Genomic DNA, 26,132 nt, shown 5'->3' with positions numbered 1-26,132 from the left:
TGAGGGCTACAGACGTGAAATGTTAATGCCTTTCAGTTAGAAAATATTCAGTAGAGGTCTTTATCTGGCTTTCATTTAAGTAAATTGCCAAATTCATTGTTGTTTTCCATTTTGTTTGTACACATATTGAAAGTAAGTAGTAGGCAAATTATAAATGTCTCAATATGGCATTCCAGGAAGTTTATATTTTATTATATATTATTTGAAATTAAGTTCATAAATTGGTTTCACATAATATAATCCATACGGATTCATCAAAATGTTTTTTTTTTGTTTATTGTTTGGTTGGCTTTCAACTGGTTTGTATTAGAGAAGCAGGGAATTACATGATCAAATTTATGCTTTATAAAGATAAATTTGGAATGAAGCAAGCATGTAATAGGGATAGAGACCAGTTAGAAGACTACAGTGAATTAAATGAAAAAATAAGAATAAATGGCTGAAATAAGGATATATCCCTCTTTCTAAGAGATGGGATCATTTTAACACATAATTGAGAAAAAGAATAGATGGAAGGTAGAGTGGAAGATGATTCTGAAATTTCTAGGGTAGGTAACAGTAGATGGTGAGTCATTATCAGAGGAAAAGGAAAAAATATGAAAATAAGGTTTTCGTAAAATGTAAGGAATTTGTTTTGGACATGTTGAGCATAAAGATTTGTGGTACAACCTGATGAAAATATTTAAAATTTGATATGGGGTAAAGAAAGATGTAAGGGATTCATAGTATAGGGGAAAATCCTTCAAATATATTTAACAAAATCAATAGTAAACTTTTCTTCCTTTTTCATCCTCACAATACATTTTACTAATACTACAAAGATTATTTGAAATTTAATAGCATGACCATTTTAACCAAATAATAATGTGTCATCGATCACAACTCTTGAGATCCAGATGCTAAAATAATGCATCTGAGTGGAAAATAAGGACCTTTACTTATATTTTCAGTCTAGAAAAGCTATGTGTATTATATGTTAATTATTTCATTTAAAATAAAATGGAACTGTTTGTATTAAATTCAATTTTTACATTATTGAACTTTTCTTTCAAATGAACAGAAATATAATTTTGAGTATAGAGAATAATCCTGTTTTATGTTGGAAGTGTATTACTTTCAAAGTGTTACAGTAATATACATTGGGCTCTGAACAGGATTATGAATCATAGATGCTTCTTTGATTTTCCACACATGAAATTCTTTTTTCTTTTTTCTTGCTAGCAGCCCCATATTTTAGAAAATTCCAATTAAGCTGTTTCCTTCTCTTTTAAAGGCAACTGAAAATACTGAACTTCCCTAAAGGTTTAAATCTTTTCTGTCTTCAAAACTAATTAGTGGCCCAACATAAAATCTTACTTATCTACATGGCTTTAAAAAAGAACCACTTCCAACAGAAGTAATACAAGTGACATTTCAGTAAGTTCTATGCTGTTCAAATGAACCAAGAAATGGCAATTTTAACATGACAAATGTCTTTTAGAAATACATTCAAGGCTTCCATTGCAATATTTGCTTACTAGGAAACATTTAAAGAATTTGCTGAATGAATGTAGAGATAACATTTTCACTTATAAGAAAAAAATTTTAAAAGTCCTGTTCATGATTTTTATATAAAACCAATATACAGTATTTGAAGATTTAATTAAAAATACCAAATTTAGAATAAGGCAAAGAAGAAGAAAAGTAGTCCAAAAAATAAGTTTCTGGATCAAGATATGGTACTTTCTTTCCAAAAATTCATGAGCGTATACTTAAATTAAAAATCATTTAGCCTAAAAACATTATCTCACATATATCTCAGCAATGTTCTTCTAGAGCAGTCTACCCAAGCAATAGAAATAAAAGCAAAAATAAACAAATGGGACCTAATTTAACTTACAAGCTTTGCACAACAAAGGAAATCATAAGCGAAACAAAACAATAACCTACAGAACGGATGAAAATATTTGCAAAAGATGAGACTGACAAGGGCTTACTTTCCAGAATATATAAGCAGCTCATATGACTTACTAAGAAAAAAACAAACAATCCAATCCAAAAATGGGCAGAAAACCTAAACAAGCAATTCTCCAATGAAGAAATACAGATGACCAATAGGCACATAAAAAAAAAAATGCTCATTATCACTAATTATCAGAGAAATGCAAATTAAAGCTACAATGAGGTATCACCTCACAACAGTCAGAATAGCCATCATTCAAAAGTTCATGAATGATAAATGCTAGAGAGGGTGTGGAGAAAAGGGAATCCTCCTACAGTGTTGGTGGCAATGCAGTTTGGTGCAGCCACTGTGGAAAACAGTATGGAGATTGCGTAAAAGCCTAAAAATATACTTATCATATGACCCAGCAATCCCACTCCTGGGCATATTTCCAGAGGTAAACTTAATTCAGAAAGATACCTGAACCCCAATATTCATAGTAGCACTATTTACAAGAGCCAAGACATGGAAACAGCCTAAATGTCCATCGACAGATGACTGGATAAAGAAGCTGTGGTATATTTATACAATGGAATACTACTTAGCCATAAAAATGATAAAATAATGTCATTTGCAGCAACATGGATGGCCCTGGAGATCGTCATTCTAAGTGAAGTAAGCCAGAAAGAGAAAGAAAAATACCATATGATATCACTCATATGTGGAATCTAAAAAAAAAAAAAAAAAAAGACAAATATAAAATTATATCAATTAATATACTTAATATAAAACAGACATAGAGTACAGACTTGTGGTTGCCAGGGGGAGAAGGGTGGGAAGGGATAAACTGGGAGTTCGAGATTTGCAGATACTAACTGGTATATATAAAATAGATAAACAAGTTTATACTGTCTAGCATAGGTAACTATATTCAAAATCTTGTAGTAGCTTACAGTGAAAAATAATATGAAAATGAATATATGTATATTCATGTATGACTGAAGCATTGTGCTATACACCAGAAGTTGACATAACATTGTAAACTGACTATAGTTCAATAAAATTTTTTTTAAAAAAAGCTAAAATATCTAATATTCCAATTAAAACAACAGTCATGTATTTATACAATGAAATGCTAGTCAACAATAAAAATATCTTTATTAAGCCAAAAAAAATTCAGCCTATTTTTATCTTACTCTTAAATAAAAGAAGTATATTTCAGATATTTAAATTTCCAATGTATCATATTTATGGTTAATTCGGAGACTAAGTATTCAAAACTTTTTCATTTGATCAAAAACTTTTCATTTGTTTTTTCTCCTACAAAATAATGGTTAAGTAGCTATAATTAAGAGGTTTACAAAGCCTTTCATTTTATCCTTAGAAGTGAATTAATATAATTTAGGCATTATATATGTATTTGTTCTTTGAACAGGGAATCAATTGTTAGTAACATAGTAATTCTTTAATATTGAAGGTAATTTTGGTTTCTCATTAATCTCAGTGAGCTCTTTTGCAGATTACAGTTTGATATATTTACTGGACCATCATCCATTTAAATTGTGGTAAGTACTACGAAGGTGCAATGATGGACTGTGCAATTATCTTTGTTTCAGTGTACTAACTAAAAGGACAAAATGTACATACACCATTAACTGTTTTGCCAGGTACCATCACATCTCTACTATATAAACATCTTATATGATTAATACTTTTTTAACTGATACTAATCAGAAATATGGCAAGGCTTAATTTTGGTATTCTACAAATGGTGACTACTGGAGAAATATCCTAATAAAAAGTTGGAAAAATATCATATAAGTGGAGCAAAAATTTAAAAAGCTCATTTAACTGGAGAAAGAATGTTTCCAGTTTCAATAAGAATTGGTTTTTCACAAGAACAAATCAGGTTTTCTCAGGCAGGTACTAGCAGGATTAAGAAATAAGTAATTGATTATAATGAATTTTCTCTTTTTATCACCTTGCATAAGACTAAGAGTATTTTAATAAAAAATGTAAAAATGAAGGCAATTTTCAGCACTTCTTTTGCTGCTTGGGTATAAAAAAATTTCCTTATCATAATCTCTATTATATCATTGAAAGTCTTGTTTATAATACTAAAAAAATCTTGTTTATAATACCTACTAAAAAAGATAAAGAAAAACTTGAAATCTGCAAAGTATATCCAATTAGCACTTAAAAATATATTTTGAGAATATATTATTCTTTTCTACTTACAGTTATTTTGAATGAAACATTGCTCTTGCCTTCTTGTCAAAACTGTCAGAACATTTTGCTCATAATCTTCTTCTTATTTCTCTCAAAATAATAACACCATTAAAAATAATACAGCTTACATTAGTATTCACTTTGAAACATTACTTGGTAATGTTAACAAAAACATTTGTTTACAGCTTCACTGAGGTATAATTGACAAACAGTAAACTGCCCATGTTTAAAAGATACAGTTTGATTAATTTATGTGTATACGTATGAACCATTACCATAGCCAAAGTAATTAACACATTTATCATCCACAAAATGCTTCTCTGGCCCTGGTATTCCATTCCTCCTTTCATCTCAGTGCTCCTCAAACAATCTGCTTTCTTATTTAACATTTTTTTATTGAGTAATAGTCATTGTACAATGTTGTGTCAAATTCCAGTGTAGAGTACAATTTCTCTGTTATATATGAACATACATATATTCATTGTCACATTTTTTTTCGCTGTGAGCTACCATAAGATCTTGTGTATATTTCCCTATGCTATACTGTATAATCTTGTTTATCTATTCTACATTTTGAAATCCCAGTCTGTCCCTTCCCACCCCCCGCCACCTTGGCAACCACAAGTTTGTATTCTATGTCTCTGAGTCTGTTTCTGTTTTGTATTTATGTTTTCTTTTTTCTTAGATTCCACATATGAGCAATCTCATATGGTATTTTTCTTTCTTTCTGGCTTACTTCACTTAGAATGACATTCTCCAGGAACATCCATGTTGCTGCAAATGGTGTTATGTTGTCAGTTTTTATGGCTGAATAGTATTCCGTTGTATAAATATACCATATCTTCTTCATCCAGTCATCTGTTGATGGACATGTAGGCTGTTTCCATGTCTTGGCTATTATAAATAGTGCTGCTATGAACATTGGGTTGCAGCTGTCATTTTGAAGTAGGGTTCCTTCTGGATATATGCCCAGGAGCAGGATTCCTGGGTCTTATGGCAAGTCTATTCCTAGTCTTTTGAGGAATTTCCATACTGTTTTCCATAGTGGCTGCACCAAACTGCATTCCCACCAGCAGTGTAGGAGGGTTCCCTTTTCTCCACAGCCTCTCCAGCATTTGTCATTTGTGGACTTTCGAATGATGGCCATTCTGACTGGTGTGAGGTGACAGATACCTCATTGTAGTTTTGATTTGCATTTCTCAGATAATTAATGATATTGAGCATTTTTTCATGTGCCTATTGATCATTTGTATTTCTTCCTTGGAGAACTGCTTTTTTAGGTCTTTTGCCCATTTTTGGATGAGGTTTTCTTTTCTTAACAATCTGCTTTCTGTTATTATGAATTTCAGTTAGCATTTTCTAGAATTTTAAACAAACAGACTCATGCAGGATGTACATTTGTTTTGGTCTGGCTCTATTCACTGAGCATGATCATTTTGATTTTCATCCATCTTGTTGCATGTGTTAATAGTATTTTCTTTTTTTTTATTGATGAGTAGTATTCCATTGTGTGGTCATACCTCATTTTGTTTATATACTCACCTATGGATAAACATTCAGATTGTTTTCTCAGTTTGGGGAGATTTTAAAAATATATACATATGCTATGTATACTTATACAAGTCTTTCTATAGACATTTGCTTTCACTTCTCTTTGGAAAATGTCTAAGAGGGAAATGGCTGGGTTGTATGGTAGGCATGTGTTTAACTTTAGGAAACTATCAAACTGTTTTTAAAAGTGGCTATAACATTTTATGTTCCTACCAACAGTGTTTGTAAGGTCCAGTTGTTTGACTTTCTCGCTAAGTCAATATTTTTAATCTTCATCCTTCTAGTGGGTATATGGTGGTATCTCCTTGTGGTTTTAATTTGCATTGCCTTAACTATGATGATGGTGAATATTCTTTCCATATGCTTTTAAGCCATCTGTATCTCTTCTCTGGTCAAGTGACTGGCCAGTTCTTTTAGTAATTTTAAATTGGATTATTTGATTTATTCTATTATTGAGTTATTAAAATTCATTATGTATTCTGGATACAAGTCCTCTATTGAGATGTCTAAGATCAGGGTGCCAGCCTGGTCAGGTTCTGGTGAGGATGCTTCCTGGATTACAGTCAAGTACCTTTTCTCTGTGTACTCGCATGGTCTTTTCTCAGTGTGAGTGCTTGGAGATAGGGTAGGCTCTCTGCTGTTTCTTTCTTATAAGGGCATTAATCCATCATGTAGGTTCCACCCGCTTGACTTCACTTAAATCTAATTACCTTCCTAATGTCCTACCTCTAAATACAATCGCATTAGGGGTTAGGGCTTCAACATAAGAATTTTTGAGGGAACACAAACATTTAGTCCGTAACATATATAATATGCTTTTGGTGTGATATGTAAGAAAACTTTCCCTAAGCTAAGTTAACTATGCTTTTCTTCTAGGTTTTTTTTCCAGAAGTTTTGTAGTTTTAGCTCTTATATTTAGGTCTATAATCCATTTCAAGTTAATTTCTGTATATTGTGTGAGTTAAGGGAGGATTGAGATTTTCTTTTTTGATGTGTGGGTATCCAATTGTTTGAGTACTATTCATTCAAAAAATATATATACTCTTTCCCTGTTGAACTCCTTAGCACCTTTGTTGAAAATTAATTGACCATATATAGTGTGGGTCAATTTCTAAACTGTTAATAACAGAAATCTTAAGGCAGAGAAAATAGCAAAAACATTTTACATAATTTTTCCATTATCCCACACATGATTTCAGTGAAAACTAAGCAATATTATGTCTCAATGTCATAATTACTTATGTAAAAACCAAGGAATTGATGCTACTTTCAAAACATCTCAATCGATATCATGATATAATTTGAGGACAAAAAAAAACTGGGAACAAAACTTAATTCATAAATAATGGCATTTAGGCACAAGGTGCTAAGATTAATAATTTTGCTCACTACGGATGTATACAGTTAGTAGAGATGATTACAGAACTCTAATATTTCTATGTGTCTTTTCCTGAAAAAAAAATCTAAGAATTTACTGAATATTACTTTCTCAAATATAACTGTTACTTTCTATGATTACACACTCTCCCTGAGACCCATCTATGGTGTTTTTCCATGCTTAAACAAAAAAATGAAAGAAAGGAAAAAAGATATATATTTGATTCTGCAAGCACTGAACTATAGTTTAGATCTTCCTGTTTTTCTAAGTTGGAGGAATTAAACAACAAAGAGATGGCAAGTATGTTAATTAGAGCTTAATTAGCTATAATTGACAGAAACTGAACTCACCATAGCTTAAATAAGGAAAAGTTTATCGCCTTATACAATTGGAAAACCAAGGTCTAGTATTTCCCTCAGGCATTTAGGAGTTTCAGTTTTGTCTACAATACTGTTTTGCATTCTTTCCATCTGTTGGTTCTGCCCTGTCTGTGTTGGCAAGTTACTGACATAGGTAGCAACAGCTGGCCACCAGTAGCACCAAGTTAAATGACCCTTAAGAGTTTACAACCTCAGAAAAGAGATTTTCTTTCACCTACATCTATATCAGCTCCCCCAGATCCTAGAATGATAACCATATCAAAAGGAATTCTGATTAGTTCAGTCCAAACCTATAAAGCCATACAGAATTGGAAGACATAAGGTTCATCAAAGCTGAAAACAGTTCAGTTACTAGAAGAAAATGGAAGGATTTGCGGGGCAAGCAAAAAAAGTAGCTGCAGGCAAAGAGACAGAGTGAAAAATTCCTCTTTGGCACTAACAGCCACCATAAATAAATTATCTGGGTAAGATATCTTTATTATTTTTTCCATAAAAAGTTTTTTTTAATAAACTATATATCAAATGTCAATATATTTGAAAACTTTTATTTATATCCTAGAAAATTTTCTAACGAAATATAAATAACCAACATTAATCTAAGAAGAAATATGAAGAGACTTGTAGCCATAGAAAAATATTTAAATTTCCTAAATAATTACCTGAAGATAAAAATGACCAGATGGTTTTATAGCTAGGTTCTCTCTTACTCTCAAAAACATGTAACTGTTATGTTATCTAAAAGACAAAGTGTACAATAAAATATACATTTAATTTATGAGTTTCTACGTTTAATGCTATTTCATGCAAATCTACCAATGATAAAAAAGATCTCTTCAGATCAAATCTGTAAAGGTTTTTTAGCAGGTGCTCCATTTACAACCAACTCATTACTTAACAGAGAGCATAGTAATTATGAAAATTGTTTTTGGTGCAAAGTTGCTAAAGTTATCTGCACATCAAAATTTGAAACTTCTCAAAATGAACTGTGCTTCAGCTGTGAGCTCAGGTTTTAAATTATGGAGAATGCAAAAACATGATTTTCACAGTAGGAAATAAATCATGGTAAACTAAGTTTTTAAGGGCATGCTTTACCCTATATTACATCATGTTATATAGGTCAAGTCATGTTTTCAGTTTTATTGAACAAATAATCCCCTATGATGATATAGCAGGGGGTTGCTAATGGAAAAATAAAGATTAATATGACATATTTGTATCTTGTTATGTAGTTTATATAATGTAAGGTTTGTAAAACAGAGGAAGTATTCTTTTGTAACAGGCAGAATTAAGGAAGGCTTCACAGAAGAAATATTTGAAATTTGTCTCAAACGATGAGTGATGTGATGCTGAATTACAATAAGAATATAGATCCAGGTAGAAATTACTGAGGGTAAGAGGAGAAGTGTGAAACAACTTGCTGTGTTCAGAGAATTATGAATAATTTTATACAACTGGATTGTAGGAAATAAAAAAAAGCTGGGGGATACGATGGGGGATAAGATGTATCGAGGTTCTGGACTTCACCTTCAGGGAGTGAAAAGTATGGAAACAGGTTAAACCAGAGAGTAATATGATCATCTCTCTATTACTGGGAGATCACCATAAGCAGTGTGGAGGTCAGACTGGAAGGACCAGATAAAAGGGAGGGAAAATAATAAGGGCGCTATTCATTAAGAATCTCCTGGGTTGGTTTCAAGTATCTCATCTCTGTGGATATTTGTGTGTAAATAGTTGGCATTCCTGAGAGGAAGAGAGACTATCTGGTTGTTCTCTTCATCGTCAACAACTCATTCAGCAGCTGACACATAGCAGATCTTTAGGAAATACATACATTTTTAAATTATTTGTTGAAAACTGAGCAGAAAAAAACCCAGCAAATTATGCTCAGTTGTGCTACTTTACAATGTACTTTCAGCGCTCGAACTGCAGTGGAGTGAAAAGTGCTGTAAATATCGATAGGACTACCTTGCCACTCCAAACTGTGCATGAGCTTTAATAACTGTGTTCTTTGTTGAAGTGCTGTCATTAATGATTAATACAGCTTCTAAGGTTTAAACAACTATAGACTTTCTAACAGGCAACATTCACAGGGTGAAGAAAATAATAAAACCAAGAGGAATATAAAAATGTCAAATTTACTTAGCCATTTAGAGTGGAAAAAATTAGGAGAAAGAAAAAAATCAAGACACAGATAGTTTCAACAGAAGCTGACCATTCTTTAACCTCTGTAACTCTGCTGTATTTACTGAGGATAGAAATGAATTTTAAGTGAAGGAAGACTATATTTAAAATTATAATCAGGCTAAATTTTTTGGTTTTTTAAACTGACATTTATACAGATTTCCTGAACTATTCAAATTAATATAGTACCAAATTTAGTCTCAAGTTAAAAACACAGATTGCATGTGTCCTGTCTCCCTGACAACATCATGCATTAATTTCCCTGTGTTTGAACACAAAGGCATGACAAGCCAATGCTTGAAAAAATAAACTCTGGTTAGAAAGTATTATTATGCAAGTAGGAGGATTCTGTTTATTAATAATCCATTGTTTAATTGATAAGATCGAGAATAATGATTTTTACAATAGAAAAAATAAATTCAAGTAGCAAAACGTTCTGATGGTCTCTTCTATATTTTCATCTTTTAAGCACAGATTTTAATTAAACTTATTAACATACATTTTTTTCAGTCAGAATTTCAAAATTGCATTTCTAATATGTACATTGTATGTATACCCCTTCATCCATTGTCTCTGACTTTTATCAAGGTTAATCATGTGTCAAAGATAGGCATGATTTCACAATTCTTGCATCTATCTTTTATAAGTGGAACTAAAACAAAAGATTGTGGTACACATGTGTAGTTAATTATTATTCTCCATCACTATCAATATTGGGATGTGCAGTAGTAATTTAACACATATGTGGTCTATAATTTACATAAGAGGTAATCATCTGAATACTAGGACCATGCATTTGATCTGAGAGACTCACTGATGAATTACAAAAATAATAATAATTGATACCCTGGATTCTATAAGGAATTAAGTCCTTTACTTTGTATTCAAGTATTTAATAATTAGTAGATCTTTTTTGCCAGGCAATTTGTATAAAGTGTATAAAATTACATTGTCTGTTCTGAGAAGGCTAGGTAGGAGTCCAGAGTGACTAAAGCATAGGGATTGTACAGCAGACTCAGGGAGAGATGAGGTATGCAAAACAGACACATTTTAAAGGGAAAAAAAAAACCTTAATTTTATTTTAAAAAAAGTGAAATCAACATTTGTAGTTAATTTAAGGAGGAAAGTATTTTGTTGAAATATATTCTTGCTTGTATTCTGGGAAACTTTGATTGTGTAGATGCAATTAAACTTGAATTTAAAAGCATTCTCTGGTGTTATTAAGATAACATATTTCCCATAGTAGCAATTTATCATTACCTTTGTAGTTAACCTTGAAGCCAACGGATCCGACACTTTCATCTGTCTGAAGGTGCAGCCACATTTGGTTACTCATGCTCACTATCAAGTCTGGCACAAAGCTTCCAGTCAGCCTAAAAAGAGATGGACAAAGAAAGGAGAAATGGGTTATTAAAACACCCTCTGCATGAAAATTATGAGACAGATGTGTTTCTTAATACTTACTTGGCTAGAAATAAACAACTGTCATATAAAGTTATAAGGCTGTATTGATGTAATGGAATAGACAAACAACACAACTTAGTGATCAAGGTTTATTATAAACAAGTACCACTTTATGTGTTTAACTAGGTTAGCTCTTTCGTATCCCTAAGGCAAGATACTAAATTTTAGACCATTGACAATCTTGTATTTCCTTTTGAACTGAATAGAAAAAAAAGGATCTATAAAAAAATTTTAGTTGTTGTTTTAACACTAGAAATGCACTTCATTTTAACCTCTCAAATTTCACAGAGCTTTGTTCTAAAGAAACATTGTGAAAAATATTTAAGTACTTTGCAAAACAATAAAATTGCAGGGAATATAATATAATCCTTTGCAATACTGATGTCAGGCTGGCCATGTCATGTATGTTACACTGTACATAGTTTTAATTTGAAGAATATGTTGCTAATTTGATGTGGCATCACTGAATCTATGCATTCATAATCTTATTCAGTAATGTCTAATTTTATAACCCTAACAAGGGAAATTACTTAATGTTTCCTCTGTCATTAATAATGTTTCAATCACATATTTGAAATGAAGGCAAAGGTCATATAAAGGAGAAAAGCAAATGAGTAAATAAGACCTTGAGGGGAAAAGTCTGGTAAGAATGGAGAGAGGGAAAAAAAAAAAATGGGATTCACTGCTAAGGAATTCTAAAGTACAAATGAAAAAGATGGGTTTTTAGAAGAAGAAATTACTAAGTGTTTACCTAATTTATTGCTAAAGTCATGAAGATTTCTGAAAAATTACATGAGGAGGAGAGAAGGTATACAGATTCCCTTACAAATAAAAAGGGCACCCTAAGAGAGCACAGTGTCCTGGAGAGAAGCTGTACTATAATTAGACCCGCAGAGGGCAGCATGGATGACCATATCTTTGAAGGGGCTATGACAGCAGAATGTTCTGCTCACTAGTCAAACACTAAAGCAGTAAAACATCATCAGCAGACTGCCTTTGCAATACAGCTATGTCACCAATGTCTGGTGCTGCAGAATTTATGGTAATCTATCACAAATAAGCCCAGTTAAATATTATGATTTAATTATAATTATGCATAATATGGAGGAACATTGTTAGATATAAAGATACTGTAAGATATTTTAGAATTTTAGAGTATATTCACCTTCTTTCTGCCAAAGCAAATTTAAAATTATTATAATATAAAATATATGCACATATACATTCTCCTTTGTAATATATGTGTATCGCCACATGTATTCATATACATACACATGTACATTATCATTTGAAAACATCTTTCAATTAAACTTTGTGGCACAAGAACTTTCAATTTTCAAACTGATGAGTTCATAAGTACTAGTCTTTTGAGCTACAGTAGACACAGGTTAATTGGCAAGAGGTAGGACTCAAGCTTAGAGACATGAAATAAAGTAAAATCAATCCATTATGAAACGGGCATGAAAGCTTAAAATTATAGGATGTGCATCAGCTACATCATATCAAGTGTGCCAACAATCTATCTCATAGTGAATATTGGGTTTTTTATAAGAAGATTACATTAGTCCTCTTTATCATACCCTCTTATATCTATCTCAGTCCTGAACTATTTTACCAGCTTTTGTCAATTCATAAAAAACAGCTAACACATTTAGACTAATTGTTCCATTGCTAAGTTGTTAACCTATTGGCCATGATTCTACCTAGTTCCCAACCCATTGGTAGTTTAGGGATAAATACAAACCTTAAAATTGATTGAATTAAATTTTCTCTAAAATAAAAAAATAAAGAACAATCCCCCTTTCTCTTTAGCATTTCCTTTGGAAAACTTGAAATTATGAATGATGTTTTTCTTACAGATGTATGTAAATCTTTTAAGCTAAATAAACATCTTGTCAATTCCGCTTTACATTAATGTCTTTCTTGGAGGCCTTGGTATTATCTCTTTGAAATGTGAACATCAAGAAAAATATCACCCTGTCTCCTTGTTTCTGTGCAAGTTAAAGTATAGGTACATAGCTCCATGATGTTAAATTCCTACTAGTCATAAAGACAGAAGTTCTATTTTCCCTTTTGATAAGGACAATTATTATGTATGCAAATGGATTCTATCTGCCTGATATATAAAGAGTAAGATTTAGCTCTCTTTGCAATCTCTTTAGTGGATTGCCTATGATGCACATCACAGTCTGGTTTAATGCTTATTCAATATTAAATGTGCTTCATTTGCCCTACATTTTGTGGAGAGAATTAACTTGGTTGGCAGGAGATTTTATTTTTAATTATATTTCTCCAACAATTTGGTGATGAGGATGGGATACAAATGGCAGTTCCTGAAGTATGTGGACCAGCTGAAGTTCTTGCGGCCACACAAGAGTTGTATAAAAGACTCTTTAATTATAGAAAGTCTCCTTTCTAGTGCTTTGCTCTTTTGGAATACTAGCTGGATGAACTACCCTCTCCAAATTTAAGATTTTAGTCTTGAGTAAATATGGGTAAATTGGGCTCTAAAGTCTCTTCAAGTTCATGATTAGCTTTGATGATGAAAAAATATGGAAAGCCCAGAATGGTTGCCTGCAGTTCTTTCTCTCCGTTACATTTGGAATACCTGACAAGACAGTCATTCAAGATTTGTGAGGAATTTAGGAGGGCCACATTCAAAGCAAGTTAATTAGTGGCATTTATTGGATGGATATCATTTTAGGAATAAACTTAAAAATGATTTGGATAGCCAGAATGAAAGACTGAGAAGAATGGAAGAGGAAATGTGAGAATTAAATTAAAGGTGCTTTTTCTTTCACAGAGCCCTCTTCTTCCTTTCATTGCAGTCTCTGCTCCCTCTGCTCTCCCTGCATCTCTTTATCCTTCTTGCATCCAATAGACTCCTGGGAAGAGGGAAGTGATGACCTTTTAGATATGTGGTTCCCTTTGTCAGTGGATTTCCCTACAAAGAAGGATGACAGCACAACTTCCTTAGCTGGTACTGAATTACCTGCCCTATTTGAGAACACAAACTTCTAAGTCTCATATCCTCACTCTGAGCCTATCCTATCTCTTAGCATACAGTCAACTACTAGGAGTTCTTATCATATACACACCATGTATCTGGAAAGCAGAAATTATAAGGAGATGCATTTAGGAAAGAGTTGAGAACTTGAATAAAAGGCTCTTTCCCTATGTAAAGGTGATAAGGTGTAGAGTAGTTTCACTAGTTACTTGGACAAAAGGCAAAAGAAAAGAAAAATATTAGGTTGGTAATTATATAAACATGGGAAAGAAGCCAAAGAGCCATACAATACCACTTTTTTTTTCTTTGTCACAATGTGTGGAAAACCAGCTCTTTTTTTTTTGGTCACCAGTGTAGCTGATACCCCTGAGAAGCTACCCAGCCTCCTTGCCAGCTGATATTACTCATATGAAAGCTTCTTTCCCTGTTTTTCAGAAGTTTTCAGAAATTCTACACAGTGCATCTTAAATTTTCAGCCCCATACTTGGGGCTGTGCACAGGCTACAGTGGGGAATTCTGCAACCAGCAGACTTTTGCTTATTTGATGGAGTAAACACATTGGGAGTTGGAAGATGACCCATCGTCTCAAGAAATAGCAACTATCCACTACCCTCTACAACTGTGGAAGGACTAAGGGATTGGTTGACCCATTGAAAGAGAGTCCTAGCTTTTCCTCTAAAGTTTATCTGGGAGAAACTGCAGTGTTGTATCCAGGAGACAGGTGAAGCTCCCATTATTTTCCATCAGTAATTTGTTAAGACTTTCTCAAAATTTACTGGCCTAGATTCAGAGACAGATGAAAATTGTCCCCTGGTCCTATCCTTTGCTTTGGCTCTCTTGCTGACTATCCAAGCTCAAATCATGGGAAAGGGGTAGGTTGGCAGAGACAAACTATTACTCAAATCTTAGCAGCAGTTACTCAGTTTGGGAGCAATCTAGAGAAGTAAGAAGAAGAAAATAAGTTAAAAACTGCTGTGTTAATGGTTCATTTGGTATCATTTACTAAAGGAAATAACCTCTACTATGGCCAATCTGTGAAGGCAGCAAAGAAGATGAGACAACTATATGTCATTATTCCAAAAAATGAGGACTTTGGAAAAGGGACTGGAAAAAAGAGACTCCAGAGGATACAGAAATTGCAGAAATAAGGGAATGAGGAAAGCCTAGAAAGCAAGGGAATAATTGTCAAATGGCTTATAATTGACAGATTGAGGGAATCTCAGCAGTAGGAATTGATGAAATATATGTTTGAATAACTTTCCCTCACTTTGCCATATCCTTGCTTTTTCTGGTAGGTAAAGGTGCTACTTATGAAAATGCTCCGGAAAATCTCATTTTCCACCTGGTGATAGACCAATACAGGTTGCTGGTATTTTGAATTAGCTTTACACATGTTCCTTTTCTCCTGTGGTTCCCACATGAATAGATCTCATGACTGAGAAACATGTTTTTGTTTTTGCTTTTACTTTCTCCTGATTTTCCTGTAAACCTACTGGAGAGAGATCTCCTATGCAAATTAAAACTACCATATTGTATACTCCGTATGGAGTGTCTGTGGAATGCCCTGGGGAAAAAAAGTGTCTTATTTGGTTAATGTATGCCTTCTGAAAGAGAAGGAATCTAGTAGAGAGTGGCAGTGTCACACCGTGCTGGAAAAGTACCCTAAGCAGAAATAAAACAATGAATCACTTTGGGCCTTCGAATAATAATACTAGTTTAATTTGAGATACAGAACAGTAGAAATAGCTTATCAAAAGCATAGGCCATGACCATGTGTCAAACAATACCCTTTGTCAAGAGCTCAATTAGAAGAAATAAAACCAGTTACAGAATGAATTAAAAAATACGGGATAATTATAAAAGGGCACTCATCCTGTAATATTAGTGCTGCCAAACTAGCAAAAAAAGGAAGGCAAATTTGATAAAGATGGGTGACCTTAACACAAGATCTTAAAGAAGTAAATAAATTCATTGTTCCATTAATACTTGTAGTTCCTAGTACTAAAACTATTATAACTTTGGTACCACCTCTCTGCAAAGTTTTTCTCTAATCTATCTATATTCTGCTTTTTTTTTCCTATTCCTATTGTCTAAACAGGTCTATATTCTGATGTTTTTACTTATGAAGGAAGTCCAGTATTTATGACAAAGGATTCCTTAATAGTTTCCACACTCTCCTACTATTTCTCTAGTCATTTGCAGAAAACTTGGAGAACACTGTCCCACTAGAAGGATCTATAAGCATTCAATATACAACTGGTTTGGAAACTAATGAGTGAACCAAAACTGATGCTTTGGCTTTGTTACAACTCCTCCTTTCACAAGGACATAAGGCCTCAAGAGATAAATTGCAATATTGCCAAACTGAGGTTAAATATTTAGGGCATATATTGATGCTGAGGGCCCCTAAATGTTTAAATATAAGGTCAGTCCCTTTTGCAGAAGAAACACCGTATTACAAAAAACAGCTTAGGTGATGTCCAGGACTGCTAGCACACTGTCCCAGCTTTTGCAGAGTAGGCAAAACCTTTAATGGAGCAATTGTGTAACAACTGCTCAGATCCTATGATTTAGCCTGTAGAATCTAAAGAGACTTTTGAACTAAAATTGGCTATCATCTCAGCTTTGGGGATTTTTTTTTTTTTAATTTTGAAAAGCCTTTCTTCTTATTTTGTCATGAAAATAAAGATGCTACTTTTGGAATTCTAACTCAAAAGTTGGGATAAGACCACACATCAATAACGTGTTTCTCAGTTCTTCTGGAGGCTGTGGCACTGTGATACTGGGATGCTGTGACAGCAGCAGACATACCTTTTAAAAGGCTCAAGCCCTTATCTTCAGTCACTTGACTTATTCTCATGCCTTGCTGTTGTGATAGCTATCTTATAAGTGCATGTAATCCAGAATTTGTGTTATAGCATCAGACTAGCTACAAATAAGCATTATTATTCAATCTTAATGTTGTGTTTGGGAGATGAAATATCCCAAATCCTGTCTGTCTTTTACCAGATCCTGATCAAATATATAATTGTGATTGTACAATGGTAAAATAAAAGACAACACTAGGCCCTGACATCTTTTGTCTAATAGTCTTATTCATAATGCTGCTTTAATAATGTTAGCTAAAGAGTCATATACTCAAGATAAAAGTGACCAAGTTAAGGCTTTTATGCTTTGATAACTTGTTGTGAAATTTTGGAAGATTTTATTTTGTCTAGAATTAAATTGGCATAAGTAACTTAGTCAATAATAGTAACAAGACTTGTGATTCTTGATATATATACCTACATATACACACGTGTACACACATGTATGTATAAAATATGTGTTTGCGTCTGTCATACAACAGAACAAATTTGGGAAAAAAATGGAGGATTCTCTACTTTGAGGGGAAATAAAATATCTCATAAAGAATGGATAGCTGATTTGTTAGAGGCTGTACAACTGCCTGCTCAGAACTGTAACCCATTGTAGAGCTCATATAGGGCAGAATAAAAACTTCTAAAGGCAATGATTTTGCTGACAGAGCTGTAAAAGCCACTGTTAAAATGTGGCAGATTTCAAACTTAGAAGCTTTACATTTAATACAACAAGCAATTTTTAACAACTTCCAAAAATAAGCTTCACAAAAGGAAACATATACATGGATTGAAAAGGGGGGCTAAATGAACTTTGATTGAATTATGGGAATTATCCAACAAACTAATTCCTATAGAACAGTCCTTACCTGCCTGGTTAGTAATGTTGTGTCACCAACATAATCATCTAACTAAAAGAGGGATTTTAAAGGTGCTAGAGTCTTATTACATTTACCTAAGAGGTGAAGTTACTCAAAACGTATTTAACAGATGAACAATCTGTCTGCAGAATTATTTACAGACCATTCCCAAGGTATGTATAGGCAGTTTTCACAACCAAATTTACCAGAAACTTGGTGGCATTTGGACTTCATAGAATAAATGCTTGTGGAAAGTAGAAGAATCTACCTGGTTATGGTGGGCGTATATGGTGTCTGGATGGTCTGGTGCCAATACTCAGGCAGCGGTAAAGTCTCTCTTAATACACATATTTTCTATGTTTGGTATACTGGAGTATAACAAATCAGAGAGAGGAAGCAATCTTATTTCTGCTGTCATCCAGTAATTATGAAAATGTTTACAGATTCCCATAAGATGAATCGAACTCATTCACTAAGATTTAGCAATATACTAGATGAAAATGGCCTAGAAATTTACTTCTAGCCTCACGGAAAATTAGAGCAACCCCTGCAGGCAAGCATTGTATTTTTCCCTTTGAACCTATATTTGGCAGACCCATGAAATCTGGGGCAGAGATCATGTCCAGGGCCCAATTTAAGCTAATCCTCTCATAATCAATCATGTTCACTACTTCAAAGGGCCTCTTTCTTTCACAGAAGCCCTGAGACACAAAGCTATAAGGGCCTTCAAGGACCCACTGGAAGAAGTATGCTACGTCTACTGACTATAATATTCTGTCTACCTAAACGTGTTCTAGAGGATAGATGGTCTGTTCCTGTGCTGGAGGAATCCTTTCAAGGGTAGCTGATCACCCATATGGCTATCAAGGTGGGTCCATGTTTGCCAAGTGAAGCCAGCCCCTTAGAGAGACTGGAGAGTGGTTCCCACAAAGAACCGAAAAATGAAATGTTCTAGAACAACTGATAATGGCACTGAAATCAACCAAAAGAAGGTATTCTAGCAAACTGTGATTCTCATAAACTCCTTTACTGTCCTTTTCACAGTAATATTATTTTAATTATTTAAGAATCACACTTCATTAAAAACCAAACATGTTATTTGTTACACTACTTCTTTCTGTACTCTCAGTAAAATTTCCCAGAGTCACTATTTCCAAACAGCTCTTAATTCTACTCCCAATGACCAAGATAACCTTAACATTACCCTTGGCTTAACTAAACTTTATAGGGATATTATACTGACTATAGGCTCCTGTTGTAACTTTATTCAGAATATTCACTTTAGAAAACTTGTAATTGGAAATCCTTTCTCTGCCTTTGAGATGTAAATCTTCTACAACCAAGAACATCTCTCCAAGGATTTGGAAGCCATCTTCTTGAAATGTAATCATCAAAGGAGACAGCACTCCTGTCTCCCTGTCTCTGTGGGAGTGCTTTCCCCTAACTGTTTAACTGGTCAGGCATAATTTTTCTCTTATATCAGTATAGACATGTTCTGGTCTTATAAATGCAATAATGCAATTATTGGCAGAGAAAATTGAGACCATCTTCTTACCATTTTCTAAAATAATACCAAAGTAAAAGTAACTGATATGCATCCAGATAATCTCTAAATTTCATACACACCCACACACAAAGTAGTTGTGTTAACTGGTTTGACTGAAAGGAAGATGCAGGGTGAAAAGCATCAAATACAAGACAAACAGAAATCTGGCACTTACAGATTAAGACTGAAGAAGACAGTCCCAATGTCCCTTGATTAACTTTGAGATATAAGTCCCTTCCAGTACAAGTATAGATAAATAAACAAAAGTGGATGTTTATTATTCATGGAGATTTAATTGACTGTTATAGTAATATAATTATTGATTTGGACCCATGCAAAAATGGCCCATCATCTGGGTTTATCCTCAAGATTTACAACAATTAAAGTCATGTACATTAAACACTCTAAGTGTAATATTTACCCGTAAATAGGTGTCTCGTAATGACACTAGATAATGGCTCTGGGTATCTTTGTGTTTCCTGTCTGGGAAAAATTATTTGGAAAGATGAATAATTACTGAAGGGCCCATATTATCCTGTAAATGTAATATTACTTATGTGATTGATGAGAACTTAGGAGAAATTTATTGGGCTTTTGAAAGAAAACAGTTACTTAAAAATTTAGATTCAGCCTCCAGAAGGAAGCTACTCTGTAGGATTGAATTGGCTAATATTTCATAAGGAACTACAAAATAATACTCAAGTGGTTAATCGTTTGAAATTATAAGCAATATAGACATCACAGAAATTTATAAAATCAAAGTATGATGAAAGGAAAGTTTTGGCCACTGCTAATCAAATATCTGCTGTAACCATTCACCACTGGTATAATCTACTTAAAGGTTATTCCTCAATGCTAATACTGTACTGAATTTTTTAAATTCATTCTATTGTATTCCTGATAATTGCTTTGCTTTGTATTTTACTGTGCACTTGCTGTATATTTAGACGAATGCAAACTGCCAAGAGAAAGTAGAAACAATAGATAATTAGAAAACTGTAGTTTTATTATAAAATAGACAAAAATAAAAATTATGTGTAAATATGAACCTAAAAAAATCAAATTCTCACTAATACCAAAAGGAAAAAAATAACTCCTCCTTCTACTTTTCTTTAGCATTTCTTTTAGAAAACTTGAAATCACACATGCTTGCTTTTTCTGCTTCTTTCAGATGTATGTAAATGTTTTAAAAGCTGAATAAAGTTCTTACCAGTTTTGTATACCAAGAATGTCTTGGAGGCCATGGAGTCATTTCTTTGAAATGTAAACATGAAGAAAGATGGTGCTCTGTCACCCTGTTTCTGTGAGAGCATAGGTGCTTGGCTCCAGGATGTAACTTTCTACTTGTCATAAAGATAGGAGAAGTTTATTTTTTCTTTTGAAAAGGATAATTAGCATGTATGAAATGGATTGCATCTGCTTGTTTATATAAATGGGTTAGAATTTTTTTTCTCTTTTTGCAGTCTCTTTAGCAGATTGCCTATCATGTGCATCGCCATCTGATTTAATCCATACTGAGCAGTAAAACTGATTCATTCTTTTCTATATTTTGTGGAAAAGATTCACTGGCTTGGTAGGTGATTTTATATTTAATTGTATTTTCTCAACAATGGGTATCTCACTTAAAATTCTGCTCTTTGCATGCAAACTCAATGACTAATTTCTCTCCACATCCTTTCAAAGACCTTGGTTTAGACTCAAACTGTAGGATCTACCTGCTTTGGACAACATTATATTCCCCCTTCCTGATGGTAAAGGGTACTTTTGGGCCACAGAGGATAGAGTCTTATAACAGTCTCAAAAAACCCTCAAATGTGTCTGTGAATAGTTTCTACATGTTTTTAATACATCTTTTTGAGCCTATTATCTGAAAACTTAAAAATTTCTTTAATATGTGTTTATTTACAAGCTGAGTAACCTCAGCATTCATAGTGCATTCTAATCTTCCTAGTCAGTCCTTTCATACTAGAATAAAAGAGTAAAAGCCCTAAAGAAGTGCAGTCAGAAATATTCCTCAAGCACTCAAGTGAAATATAAAAGACAGGATCTATTAAATTTCAATTATGCACAAAGCTTGATTTTCTTTATAATCACTCTAAGCATATGGGTGCATCCATTAGAGATAACAACTGTAGTCCTACATTCCAACATATTTTTTTGCCATACACATATGTAACTTTTGCCTTTTATAGAAATGCATTCAATATTCTTTCTTCTAATACAGTGCTATCAAGGGTGATTTATACTTTCATTTCTGGATACATAGAATTCACTAAGGATGATAATGGCTACAAAAAATTAGTTTAAAAACAACCCCTGAAATATCACCATTAGGGTGACATCACAAAGTAGTACAGGGGGGAGGGTAGAGCTCAGTGGTAGAGTACATGCTTAGCATCCACGAGGTCCTGGGTTCAATCCCCAGTACCTCCATTAACATAAATAAATAAATTAATTAATTAATTAAATAAATAAAATCCCTAAAAAATTCACAAACAAAATAAAATATTAAAAAAGTGGTATCACCTCACTCACACCTGTTAGGATGGCTAACAAAAAGCCAAGAAATAACAAATGTTGATGGGAATGTGTAGAAAAAGGAACTTTTGTACACTCTTGGTGGGTATGTAAACTGGTACCAGCCACTACGAATCAGCATGAAGTTTCTTCAAAACAGAAATATAGAATATGATTCAGCAATCCCATTTCTGGGTATAGATCCAAAGGAGATGAAACCATTATTGCAAAGAGGTATCTATAATCCCATGCTCACTGCAGTATTGTTCATAATAATGGGTATGGAAACAACTTAAGAGTCCATCAATAGATGAATAGATCAAGAAAATCACTAAAATATTATTCAGCCTTAAAAAATAAGGAAATTCTGTCATTTGCAACAACATAGATGAAGCTGGAGGGCATTATAATAAGTGAAATAAACCATACAAGCTATACAGAGAAAGGCAAAAATACTGACTGTATGGCATCATGTATGTGGAATGTAAACAAACAAACAAAAAAAGAGTCTAACTCATAGAAACAGAGAGTAGAAAAGGAGTTGCCAGGTATTGGTGAGTGAGGAAAATGATGGGTTGAGGTTGGTAAAGGTGTACAAACTTTCAGTTATAAGATGAATAAAATCTGAAGATCTAATGTGCAACATGATAAACATAGTTGACAACACTAAACTGTACAATTGAAATTTACTAAAAGTAGATTAAATGTCCTCGCCAAAAAGATAAAAAAAGATAAATATATGAGGTGATAGATGTATTAATTAACTTGATGGCAGGAATACTTTCACTATGTGTACTAACATAAAATCATCACATTGAAATACCTTATATTTTTATTTGCCAATTATACCTCAGTAAACTTGAAAAAATTTAAAAAATGCAAATAAAGAAGAAAATAAAGTGATCAAAATACTAGAAGAACAATGTACAGATTTTAAAATAAAAATCTATAAAGTACTATAGAATGATGAGATTATAAATGTTACCTCATTTAGGTAACTGAGTAGTCAGTAACTGTGGATTTTATTTCCATTATGGTCTTAGGCTTCAGGAGTTTTAATTTATTGGCTAATTCAAAAGCATAATGTGTTGTGAGAGTGTTTGGCATTGTTCTTTTTACATATACAAATAAGATTTCTATATCACAACTTGTTTTTTAGAAAGAGAATTTGGAGGTCAAGACCTCAGCATATACATCTTTGTATTCACCTATGGGTACCTCATTTAAATATTTAGCACCCTAACAAGGCGCTTTGCTTACAACAGTTGGCACGTGTGGGAAGAACGCTAATGTATTTATATACCCTTTCTATGTTTTGTTCCTATTTCTTTTCTACAACTACTTTTGAAATGCCTACCACAGTACAAATATTCCTGATTTAAAAGAGAAAACACCAACTAAAATCTTCTTTAGTTTAGACAATTTGATCCAATTTGCATACAGTATAAAATTAAACACATAAAAAGAAAACCAAAACAAAAATCATAGTAAACTGCTTTTTCCCCCAGTAAAATCATCAGTATTTTTACAATAGAAAATGTAGCTATAACCACAATGAAGAAATAATGAAGAACCATAAAAAATAAACTATTCCCTATATTTAATTTTTTTTTGTTGGTACTCAGATGTCACAGAGGTTATTTTATACTATGGCCTAAAGTAATTTTGAAATTCCTAGAGTAAGTATTTATTATTACCAAGTAGCAAGTCATTTGAATGACTACACATCAAATTTTGTCCACATGATGAAATAACTGCTGCTGTCAGTTTGATTGTTTTTCCTGGATGTGACATCAGTGAGTGCTGTTGAAATCTCTAGTGCAAGAGACTACCTGTCCCTCTGCTCCTAAATTCATATTTTGAAACCTAATCTCCAGTGTAAGGGTATCTGAAGGCGGGAACTTTGAGAGATGATTAGGGCATGAAGGCAGAGCCCTCATGAATGGGATGCCCTTATGAAGAGGCCCCAGAAAGAGCCCCGCCCCGATCTGCCATATGTGAACACAGTAAAAGGATGGCCATCTATGAAACAAAAAGTGGATTGTCAGCAGACACCAAATCTGCTGGCACTGTGATCTCTGACTTCCAGGCTCCAGAACTGTGAGAAAACACATTTATGTTGTTTATAAACAACCCATTCTATTCTATTTTTTAAAATATAGTGACCTGAATGGACTAAGACACCAGGTAGTCCTCCTGCATAGCTTTCTACATCTCTGCCAATGCCTGCAAAGATACCCTTTCTGCTGACGTATTTCACAAAATGTGTCTCAGTGCAGAGTAATTTTTCCTCTCCCATTATAATTCATGCAACACCTAACAATGTTAACACCAGGCTCCGTGTTAGGTATTTTGGTCATAGGGAGAAAAAAAAACCCTTGTCTTTTCAGAAATAACCAAGTCTAGATGAGCAGAAGATAGTTCCTGCCCTCAAGGAACTTAAAATAATTGTGATTGTGAACTTAAAATGAGTATGAGTATGCATGTGTATAGTGGAAGAGGACTAGGAGGAGTGCAAGGCAGAAATAACAGTAAAAAAAAAAGTTTTTTCTTTGTCTTTTAAAATAAGTTTAATATAAAGTGTGAAGGGTTTTTCTCATTCGTCAATATTTCAACTCCTTTTTGTACTGTGGACATTGATCTCTAAAAATATCACCTTGTTGCTATATTTAGTATATAGTCCCTTCTATCTTTAGTTCATAGTATTTGTTGGTATTTAAATTTTTCATTATTAAGAGGGGGTACAAGAGCAAACTTGGGAAGGTGTAAGTCCCTGGATGTAGGAGAGTTTGCTCAAGGCAAATAGCATGTATAGTAGTCTGATACCAAAGTGGCATTTTGGTAAATTGTTGAGTAGTTAGAAGAAATTAGAAAAATGTATCTTTGATTAAGTAGCTTGTCAAAATATATGGATCAATAAGCTGAGAGCAATAACAATAATCTATGAACATACAAAGAGAACTACTTTTGCTGTATATTATTTATTAAATAGTATTAAAATGAATAAATAAAATATTTATTTAAAATACATTAACACAAGAGAGTATTATATGTGTGTGCATGTATGTGTGTGTATTTAAAATAAAAGGAAAGGGAAGACTTCCCAGGGAAGAGTGTTGTTAGCCTATATTAACATATATCTCAGAATGAGATTTTAATTATACAGTGATTTTCAGGAGAAATCAGAATTTCAAAGTGATAGAATATTCATGTTTGGATATTCAAAATAGCGTTTTTTTCACCTTCTTCAAGAAGTTTGTTCAAATACAGTGCCATCCAATATCGGTGCATAGTCATAAAATTTCCAGGAAGATCTTGGAATAGAAGACTATTTTTAGTCTTTTATTTTGCAAGTTTTCACTCAATTATTCTTTACAGTGTTACTGTGACTCCAATAATAGAAAGGCAAAGCATGTGAGAGAAAAGGCAGGAAAAGGAAAGAGAATCACTTGCCGGATAGAATGCATTTCTAATTATCTCAGTTTGATGCTACACAGACGAAAGAGTGGGCAAGTAATCAACATCTACTCTCTTCTTTATGCAAATGAAATGAGGGATGGACTTGAATTCAATGCCAGTAATAGTAATTGCACTATCATCATATTAGTTCTCTTAAATTTATTACATCCATTTCCACCATCGGGTGAATTTAAACATGTGAAAATACCAAATGTAAAACAATCTGTGAAAAATTTTAAGTTCTTTTAACAGCTTTTAAAAGATAATAGCATGATGGTTCAACTCTATTACCCAAATTATTATCAACTGGTCAAGTTCATATTCTGGTCTCTATTGATACTTGTCACTACATCACAATGAAGTTGTCATGAATGAAAAATGCTATTTCAAAATGCAGGAAGAAAATTGCCCTTAAAGTAACTCCACTGGAAAGAAAATGAACAAGTGCAAGAGTGAGAGAGAAAAGGACACAGATGGGCAGTGGAGTATGGTACAAACAATGGGAGAAGCAACAGATCTTTGAATTTAAGTTTGCAGCTTAAGTTCACATTATTTTAGGAATTTTCATCTGATAAACTTATTTGGAGAATTTAGTACTGCATATAATGTCCAATTACAGTGCATTCTCTGTTACTTAATAATTGTTATTATTCATAACTTTGCCATGAATATTTCTTTGGAACCAAAGTCTCAAGGTGAAGAGATACAGCATACAAATTATTTTTAAGTTACAGAATTGCAAAAACTATTGTGCTTTGTACTTCAGAGGAAGGAAATTATA

At 33.2% G+C, this 26,132-nt stretch overlaps 1 protein-coding gene across 1 annotated transcript in view; it reads right to left on the bottom strand.

Moving 5' to 3' along the window:
- The window catches only part of CSMD3 (CUB and Sushi multiple domains 3), a 1,010,791-nt gene that overhangs the window by 418,875 nt on the left and 565,784 nt on the right, over positions 1 to 26,132 (bottom strand). The window contains exon 13 of the mRNA XM_064476888.1: positions 10,901 to 11,013. Within this exon, the coding sequence (XP_064332958.1) occupies positions 10,901 to 11,013 (113 nt within the window). The remainder of the gene's footprint in view (positions 1 to 10,900; positions 11,014 to 26,132) is intronic.

The sequence above is a fragment of the Camelus dromedarius genome, chromosome 20, assembly GCF_036321535.1.
Source record: "Camelus dromedarius isolate mCamDro1 chromosome 20, mCamDro1.pat, whole genome shotgun sequence".
In the NCBI taxonomy this organism is placed as follows: domain Eukaryota; kingdom Metazoa; phylum Chordata; class Mammalia; order Artiodactyla; family Camelidae; genus Camelus; species Camelus dromedarius.
This window is presented reverse-complemented; position numbering and strand designations above follow the sequence as displayed.